The sequence below is a fragment of the Myotis lucifugus genome, unplaced genomic scaffold (assembly GCF_000147115.1).
Source record: "Myotis lucifugus unplaced genomic scaffold, Myoluc2.0 scaffold_16, whole genome shotgun sequence".
NCBI classification, from domain to species: Eukaryota; Metazoa; Chordata; class Mammalia; order Chiroptera; family Vespertilionidae; genus Myotis; species Myotis lucifugus.
In genome coordinates, this window is record NW_005871064.1 from 11,270,375 (window position 1) to 11,280,116 (window position 9,742).

Sequence of the window (9,742 nt, forward strand, 5' to 3'; positions counted from 1 at the left end):
AAAATCCCTATTCAAAGTTGATAAAATCTTCAGAGGCCTAATTTCCTACATACTGAGTGTTTCATAATAGGCTGATTCGTGATGGTTAAGCAGTCAACAAACATGTACATGAGAGGCAGCTGTGCTTTAGAAGGTTCATCTAGACTGGATGATGATAGACCAGTGGTTCTCAACCTTGGCTGCACATTAGAATCACCTGGGAATCTTTTTAAAATCTTGATTTCTCGACCTCATCCTCCGGAATTCTGTTTCTTTGTTATGGGGTGGGGCCACAACATTAGTAACAAAGAAACAGAATTTCCGGAGGATGAGGCCCAGAAATCAGGATTTTAAAAAGATTCCCAGGTGATTCTAATGTGCAGCCAAGGTTGAGAACCACTGTGATAGACTCTTCTGTAATTGGAGGCAGCCAGACAATGCTGGACTGATTTGATTTATTCATTTTAAAAAACCATTCTACCCCAGCTTTTAACAAAAATCATGATAATGTTAAGTTTTAGAAGTTCCTCCTCCCCCTCCCCCCTGTTTTTAAAGTGGATATAAAAAGTCACCCAATCTTCCCTAGAAACTATAATAATTTGTGTTTTCTATGTATAAATGAAGTTTTTCAGCATTGTATTTGGTGTATCCTGCTTTTCACTTAGCATTATTTCATAAGCCTATCTCTATGTTGATAGACTTCTCAAGGAATTAAATGCTCTTATTTAATTGATATTACTGAATATTTAGGTTGCATCTCAGTTTTTTTGTTTTAAGTAACCCTGTAGTTGTAGACTAGGGTCAGCTTTTGAATCTAGAATACTATTAGATAGATGTAAGTAGACATTCGATTTTTTTTTTTTTTAGTGATAAGACAAAGAACGTTTGTTTCTCTTTTTGTAGCCACAGACAGAGTGCCCAAGTTATCCTTAAGTCTGAGTCAGTCATGCAGTCATGCTGTCTGGAGAGATGAAGCCATTTATTTGGGCTCTGCAGTTGGGCACAGCTGAGGCCTCACTGACTTGCCTCAGTTGGGGGCCGGCATGGGCTCTTCTTTGATAGCAGGCCAGGTTTCTCTTCCCTGGGACTTACATCAGCTCTTTCAGTGCTGCGTGCCCTTTCTTTCCTCTTAGGGTTCATGTCTCAGGGCGGGACAGCTCATCTTGTAAAGTCTCTTACTGGGATAGTGGTTTATTTTTATGGAAACTGTACATCATATTAAATTATATTTTATTGCATCCCTGCCTGACAGACTTGATCTTCCCTTTGACTGAAGGTGTCTCACTCTCATCCTGTCACTAATAGACATAGGAGTCTCAGCCAAGCCCCAGCCCAGGAGAAGGGAAGAATGAGGGCGTAGTAACGTGGAGGGCGGAGTTAAAGAGGAAAGAAAAGAGAAAACCCAATTCTGAGCCAGAATGGGGTATTCTTTTGGAGCCTGGTCAGAGAGGGAAGTGGAGGCAGGATGCAGGTCTGGAATAATGAGCTCAGTGCACCTCAGGATGGCTTCCTTTCTCTGCCCCTTCTTCCGCTCGACTCCGTGGTAGAGGGCTGGTCTGCTGACCAGGACCAGAAGGGGAAGGAGTAGCCAAATGGGCAGGAGGGGTCGGTTTGGAAAATCAGTGCATGAGGACATCATCTTCATTCCCTTTTTGACCCTTCTCAGGCGTGCCACTCGGAATGGTGATGCCAACGTCTAGCCCTCTCTTCCCACCACCTTCCCTTCCTCTCAGCAGATGCACCTGTCCACAGGTACATCCTCCCCCTGGCAGAGCTCCCACACCTGCCAGCCCACATGGACTTGCTGAGGTCCCTGCTTTTCCTAGTGGCCTCTGGGGTAGGTAGCACTACCTGCCTGGGTCTCAGTGAGGCATTCCTGCCTGTCGGTGTCCTCCCGGGTCCCTCCGGGCCTGGGAACAGCCTATCCCTGTATTCCTTCCAGGACTTCGCTGTGCCTTTGACCTTACCTCTAGGAATCAGGGAAGAGGCATGAACAGAAAGGGACAATGCAGTCATTCAACAGTTCTGGAGAAGGAGATAAAGCAAAGGCCACGGTTTGAGGAGGGCAGCACTTGTGAGCTGGGCCTGTTCTATGGAGGTTCTGTAATCACCATTGGAGGCTTGGGGCCTGGTTCTTCATTTCCCTTTAGGATCTCCTCTTTGCCTCTGTAGCACTTCTGTTTGCTTATATTCTCCCAGATGGAAACAACGTTATATAAGTAGTCATTTTCTTTATGAAAAACGCAATAAAGTTGAAACTTAAAGTGTATCTGGCCCCAGGAAACCTCTTTTATATCCAGCCTGTTTTCCTAAGTGGTCCCTAGCTGCCATGGTTTTCTATTCACTGCATAGTTCTTAGGGTTATTTTTCTCTCTCTCACTTAATTTAGGCCACTCTGTAGGCCCAGCCTCCTGACAACCCACGTCCATCGGTCTTTGCTCCCCGGGTAGTCTCCTGGTGCATCCTTAATGAACTGTTGCAGTCCTCAGGAGAATGGCTCCTTGCCTCCTTCTGACACTGGCGGGTGACCTGCTTACTGCATGTGTCTTCAGCCAGTGGACCAAGCTTCCTCCTTTTCCCTTGGACCACCACCTCTTCAAAGAGCAGATGACTGTCACTCTCTTTGACCTGCATGCCAGCTACAGCTTCCTCCTCAGGTTCCATGAAGTCCCTGGCTCATTCGCTGTTAGGTTGGCCTCTAAAACCAGGTAGCCAAACTGTTATCAAAGCGATTGCACCTTTTTACATTTTCACAAGCAATGTATATAAAGATTCTAGTTTCTCTGCATTCTCGCCAACACGTCATTATGTTTTTGATGACATTCATCCTAGTGGGTGGAAATAATATCTCTTGTGGTTTTGATTTGCACTTTTCTAATCACTAATAATGTTGAGCATCTTTTCATGCGCTTACTGGCCTGTGGGAGGGACCCTGGAGAGGAGTCTGGGCAGGTGTTTGAGAAGAGACAGTTCAGAGAACTATTGCAGCTGAGTGAGTGGTCCGTCTCCCCCATGCCAACTTCCTCCCATATGGATGCCATTGCAGGAAGTGCTAGGGGTCGTGGGGTTGGTGAGATGGAATATATATTTGTACATCAGAACTCTTACACTGCTGCTAGAATGTAAGAGTGCAACCACTTAAGGAAATGATTTGGCAATTTCTTACAAGGTTAAAGATATACTTACCCTATAACCCAACCATTCCACTCCTAGGTATTTACCCAGGAGAAGTAAAAACACACGTCCTCACGAAGGCTTGGGCAGATATTTCATAACAGCTTTATTTCATCAACAGGAAAATGGATAAACAAATTGTGGTACGTCCATATAGTAGAGTACTACTCTGCTGAGTCGTGTACAAATTCAGTGAAATGAACTAATCCATGCAACAGCATGGATAAATCTCAGAAACATTATGCTGAGAGCTAAGGAAGCCAAACACAACAGTACATATGTCAGATTCCACTCATGAAGTTCTAGAACAGGCAAAAGTAATGTGGAAATCAGAACAGAGGTTGTCCCTGAGGGTGGACGGTATTGGCTAGGAAGAGGCATGAGGGAACTTTCTGGCATGATGGAAATGCTCTCTTATCTCCATGGGGGCATGGCTTACACAAGTGTAAGCATTTGGCAAAACCTAGGAAACTACACTTAAGATCTGTGCATTTCACTCTATGTAAATTATATATCAAAAAACAATTTATTGCCATTTGGGAAGATTGGAAATTGCATTACAAATCAGAAGTTATTTTTTACTTGGTCTTGTTTTTTTTCTTTGCAATTCGTAGCTTAAAAGTCTTTTTGTTTTAAAGCACATTGGCCTGCCTGTCAGGGCACTGTGGCCACAGCCAGCTGAGCGACTAGCCTCCTCTCCCTCTATTCTCCTTCCTTAGAATGCCCACATCCTGTTGTGCCCCTTAAGCATACCAGCCCTAGCCTTGGATCTGGCTGATGAGACCCTTAAAGGGACTGGACCTTTTTTGTCTTAATATTTCAAGACATAGTTTGACATCATCAGCAGGAGCAGGGGCCATGTGGTGTCATGGAGAGCCTGATTTTTTCTGTATACTGGGAATAATAGCACTACCTTGTAGTTAGTTGTTGTCAGAGTTAAATGAGGCATCGTGGGCAGGACACCCATCCCTGTGCTTGGCACATGGGGGGCCAGCAAGCGTGGCAGCTGGGGTCCTGGCTTCTCCTGGTCTCCTGTGGCTTCTGCACAGCAGGTGCAGTGGCCAGTCTAGCATGCCTTCTGCTGCTGCAGGCCACCTTCTGGGGCTCTGGGCACACTGTCTTCCCCGCATGTCCTGTGATGCCATCTTATGTCTCGTTGAGAGCTGAGGTAGGGAACTCAGCTAAAAGGTACTGACCTACTATTCTTACTGTGTTTTAAGGGTATCAGCATGGAAGCCATGAGTGAGAATAAAATGGTGCCCTCTGACTATAGCACAGGACCTATGGAAAAAACTTCCAAACCTTTGCCATTTAAGGATCCCAATTTTGTGGTAAGCATCTAAGGCAGCGGTTCTCAACCTGTGGGTCGCGACCCCTTTCACAGGGGTCGCCTAAGACCATCGGAAAACACATATATAATTACATATTGTTTTTGTGATTAATCGCTATGCTTTAATTATGTTCAATTTGTAACAATGAAAATACATCCTGCATATCAGATATTTACATTACGATTCATAACAGTAGCAAAATTACAGTTATGAAGTAGCAACGAAAATAATTTTATGGTTGGGGGTCACCACAACATGAGGAACTGTATTAAAGGGTCGTGGCATTAGGAAGGTTGAGAACCACTGACCTAAGGTATTTGATAAATTACAGTGGGAAGGCTGGGGAGTGTTGGGGGTGGGGGCGTGTAAGAGATCAACTGAAGGACTTGTATGCATGCATATAAGCATAACCAATGGACACAAGACACTGGGGGGCGAGGGGGGGTGAGGGCATGTGCGGGGGAGGGGTGTGGGAGGGGTAGGGGAGGCTGGGGGAAGGTCAATGGGGAAAAAAAGGAGACATATGTACTACTATCTGTAATACTTTAAACAATAAAATAAAATAAAAATATATGTCACACAAAAAAAACAAAAACAAAAAACCAAGCACCCATACTTTGGCTTCTGACCGTGCTGGGCCTGCAGCCCAGGTGGCACTGGTGTCCCCTTCTCTCCAGGTTGCCACCTTCCCTGCCTTGGGCTTTGTGGGAAGGGTGGGGGCAGGAGAAGAAGGGCCCATCCTTTAAGCACATCTAAGCTATTGTATTGTAAAGTAGAAACTGGCTACTTTTCCTGTCGTTCTCAGGGGACTTACACTGATTCAGCTTATACATAAAAGTGTTTTTTTTTTCATTCGTTTTTAAAATACAGTATTGCCAGTGCCTGCAACAGATTTTGCTCTCCTTTTCCATTTTATTTTGTCATCTTCATAGGACAAAAAGAAGAAACATTTCCAGAAGGTGTGCCATGCCGTGCTTGAGGCATAATTGCGTTTTCCAGCATCCCCAGTAATTTGCAAGGCAGAGACTTGTCCTCAGAAGGGAGATTAGAGATGTGGTCATGAGTTTGAATCTAACTTTGTAGTAAATTTATTTTAAAATAATGGGAAATCCCTGAGTGAATTCTATAAAGTTAGACCCAACAAAGGATGTGATTTTCTGTGTGCATGTAAAAAACATAACCTATTAGTAGTATTTCTACTTCATCATCAACTAACTCATGGATTTTGACAACCCAAAAGCATTTTTTTTTATAAGGAAGATTAAAGTGCACAAAGTAATACTTTAAAAAAAAGGCTTAGGGGTACAAATGATTGCTGACAGAATGAGGGGTATATTACAGTTATGAATAAGCATAAATGTCACATTCTGAAATGGTACTTTCCACTGATTTTTGTTTCTCCTTATCCATGCTTCTGATCCCAGCACTCCGGCCATGGTGGCGCAGTAGCTGGCAAGAAGAATAGAACCTGGAAGAACCTGAAACAAATCCTCGCTTCTGAAAGGGCATTGCCGTGGCAACTGAATGATCCTAACTGTGAGCTGTTTAGCACCTTCTTTGAGTGTATAATGTTTCGACTGGGAATTTTCTTACAACAGACCTACGTTATTGTGTTTGCATAAGTGGAGGAAACAGTTTTTAGCTTAGGAATTTTATAGTGGTGTCAATATAGGGAGATTATGTGTACATTTCCTCATAACTATATCTGTACTCTGTTGTCATGGGTGTGTGGTTTTTAATGTCACTGTTAGCATGTCAATCTGGAGAAACAAGTCCTGATATAATAATATTGGTTTGACAAACCAATAAGAAGTTTGGCAAACTTCTCATTCAGAAGTCTACTCTTAAAATTTATTTGCAAGAACAAGGTTGCCCCAGATTTGGTAGGTTTCCTAACAACCAGCTTAAAGGCAAGCTTTGTTTTACTCTCTGAGCCAGTGTTTTTCAGAGTAAATGCTTTAGGCTACAGCATTTCCAGATCTATGTAAAGGGCTGTTTTATATTCTGTCCAGCTTCATTGGAAAGTACAGGTAAAAGTTTCCTCCAGCTCCTGCCCCACTGCACATCTTTCATGGGGGGCGGGGGTGTGTGACTCAGATGGATGACAAGTGAGCTAGTCAGTTGTCTGGGTGTGGACATTCCAGTATCTGGATGCTGAGACCCAAGCAGTGGGTCATCTGGCACCTCATCACCCTCAGCTCATGTAGCCCAAGACGGTGAAAATGGCTTGTGGGCAGACGAGCTTTCCCTGTTCTGCTAGAGTGGATGGTCCCTGGGGGCAGGGCAAAGCTAGCCCTTGGCCTGGAAGGGAGCTGAATGTTTGAAAGTCAGTTTAGTTATCTTCTTTTTCTTTTTTTGCAGACTTCAGTATTGATGCTCCTCCATCCTTCAAACCAGCTAAGAAGTATTCTGATGTTTCAGGTCTTCTTGTGAGTATAATTATATATTATATATATATATTATGCCTCATAACATGGAATTGAAAGGAAGGTTTCACAGTATTGTCTACTTATACAGTGTTCGATATTGACCACCACTGGTCCTGCCTGGAGCCCATATAATTTGAATAGGTAATGGGTTTGTGCTGGAGTGTTCACATGTTTGTTTCAGAGTGGCTGTCACCTGGGCATCATGTGGGCAGTCTGGAGAGAGGATTGTTCCAGAAAGGAGACCAAGTTTCACTTCCCTGTACTTATATGAAAGATGCTTCCTGTTCTTATATGAAAGATGCTTCATATATTCTCATGTTAACTACATGAAAAAAAAAACCCACAAACTTTTATAGTACTCAAGTTTAAAAAGTCTGCATTTTTGAGGGATTGTACTCTTTAAAAAATATTTAAACTTCTCTAAAGAGGCACTATGGTAAAGATAGTGGTTTTCAAACATATTTTTAAGCACCAGAACCCCTTTTCCAAGTGAAATCCTTTACAGAATCCCCTGGAGCCCACCTACCCACTGTGTGGGTCTGGTCCTCTGTCCTCCCCACTGCCCACCACAGTGACCCCTAAAGTGCTTCTAGGAACACAGTTTGAAAACCGTGGTAGGATGAGTGGGACTTAGGCAAGTTGCTGTCCCTCAGGAACCTCAGGGAGCCTTGTCTCCTTTTCAGAATGTAGATGAAGGGTGGAACTTTCAGCTCACCTTCATCCTTTTTCATCACCATTCAACTCGGAAAATGGGCTTTAGAACTGTAGAACTAATAGGTCACTGCACTTTTAAAAACTCATCCGCATCATTTAAATGCTTTACATTTTTATGAAAATGTATGGCTCCAACTTCTATAACAAACTGACTAAATGGTACACAGTTTACATCGGTAAGGATTTGAGTTGTTATTGTAATTTTGAAAATAATATTATTTGTACTCTGAATTAGTCATATGTTTTAGCTTTCCTCCAGAGAGCACACACTCCTCAGTGTATTACAAACTTTTTAATATAGGAACTTAAATACAATGATTCTTAAAAAACGGTAGAGTAGAAGTGCTGTAAAATGGAGCATACCTGCTTGAGTGTACATGTGGTGTGTGTGTGCATGTGTGTGCATGCGTGTATGCTGGGTTCTTTTTGTATCCACTCATGGCATGTATCTCCTCCTAAAGGTCCTCTGACGGGACTTCACCTTGATTCACCTTGAGAGAAATGTTGTAGCCTTATGCTGTCTCTTGTCTACTGCCTGAAAATAGTTGCCTCATATACTTGACCCTTTTTAATAGTTGTTTATGGCAGAAGAACTAGCTTGGCGCCAGTTATTCTGTTATGGCCCCAAATTTCTCCCTGTACCATTTTGTGCTGAGCTTATGGAAGCCATGGGTCATCGGCAGACTTGGAGGGTGGTCCCTTAGAAAATGTAGCTTTATCCTCAGCATCATCAGGCAGCTCATCTGCTGCTCAATGGTTTTCACACATTAGGAGGCATGAAAATCACTGTGAGAACCATTGTTCCAGGCCCCTTTATGCCACTGGCAAAGGACTTGTCATGTTACATAAAACCTAACACCTCTTGCCCCAATGCATGTAAGATTCAAGAAATTCTGAACATACAAAGAACTCTACCATATCATTGAAAGACAAACCATAGAAGAATTGGCTAAAAGACAATTACAAGGAGGAGATACACATGACCAATAAGTGGATATTCATGCTCACTGATAATGAGGAAAAGACTCATCAGGTAGGGAAGAAGTGAATATCCTCATACATTGCTGTTTGAGGTGGGAACCTACATTGGTACGGAGTCTTTGGATGTCAGTTTGGCACTACCTACTGAGACAAAGAAGCAAAAGCCTGTGATCCGGCATTGCCTTCCAGACGGCTCCCTTAGAAACAGTGTGCCCAAGGAGCTGTGTGCAGAAATGTTTGGGAGGAAATGGATTAGCAGAATATTGGAGACAACATAAAGGTCAATCAGTGGGAGAAAGGGGAGTGTTTTCATACTAGTCTGTGAGCTTGATATGTATGTAACAACGAGGATTAACTTCCAAGATATATTGTTTACTGAAAGGTACAAAGCAATGTAGGCTGCATAGTACCACCTAAGTAAAAATCAGCACATGCTTACAAAAAAAAATGTGAGTAATTTCTCTGGTGTGTTTATGTTTGTGTGAGGTAAGTACCCAGTCTGGAAAGTACCCACCTAGCAGTGGTATCCTCAGGGGAAGGCAAAAGACTTGGGGTGGTAGAAGGGGACTTTAGTGTTATTCGAAATGTTGTCTTTTTATTTTCTCTTTTAGAGGAAAATATGTTCGTCTGTTACTTGTATAAATTAAAGTTACATAATTAAAAAATAAGCCCAGCTCATGTTTATACTGACCCACCTTTTCCCAGCCAGCCAAGCAACTGTTTCCCTGTGTGTGGGCATGGCAGGGAGGCATGCAGGGTCACATCTGTGTTTAGCTAGCTGTTGTTACACAGCTATGGAAAGCACTAGGCTCTGGGAGAGATGGGGGGCAGTGAGCACTGCGGTCACCCCGCAGCGGAGGAGGCCTGAAATCTGTTTGCTGCCTGCCCTCTTTGCGGGGTGGGGGTGGGGGGGAGAGGGAGGGGGAAGATGGCCTTTGTTTCATTCGGGCGCCCTGGATGGAATCCGGAGGAGGTTCTGACTAGGAGTGCAGTTCTTTACTGGTTCAGCTGTGCTGTGTACTTGGCACCCTCCCCTCTGTTCAGAACTCTAGGTCAGGTGCCGTCTGCACAAGTTCTCCTTGGTGACCTTTTTGTTAGTGCCACAGTATCTGTGCATTTTGCATTAGTTATTCA

The 9,742-nt window shown here is 43.5% G+C and overlaps 1 protein-coding gene across 4 annotated transcripts in view; it reads left to right on the forward strand.

Moving 5' to 3' along the window:
- INO80C (INO80 complex subunit C) overlaps nucleotides 1–9,742 on the forward strand; it is a 14,229-nt gene that overhangs the window by 2,179 nt on the left and 2,308 nt on the right. Inside the window, exons 2-5 of one of the 4 annotated variants that reach the window (XM_023750877.1) lie at nucleotides 4,374–4,484; nucleotides 5,909–6,020; nucleotides 6,846–6,913; nucleotides 8,509–9,133. In XM_023750877.1, the coding sequence (XP_023606645.1) occupies nucleotides 4,374–4,484; nucleotides 5,909–6,020; nucleotides 6,846–6,913; nucleotides 8,509–8,553 (336 nt within the window). In that variant the 3' untranslated portion in view covers nucleotides 8,554–9,133. Of the gene's footprint in view, nucleotides 1–2,368; nucleotides 2,688–4,373; nucleotides 4,485–5,908; nucleotides 6,021–6,845; nucleotides 6,914–8,508; nucleotides 9,134–9,742 lie in introns of those variants that run through there. The other 3 variants (XM_014452586.2, XM_006085165.3, XM_014452585.2) reach the window with 3 other exon arrangements.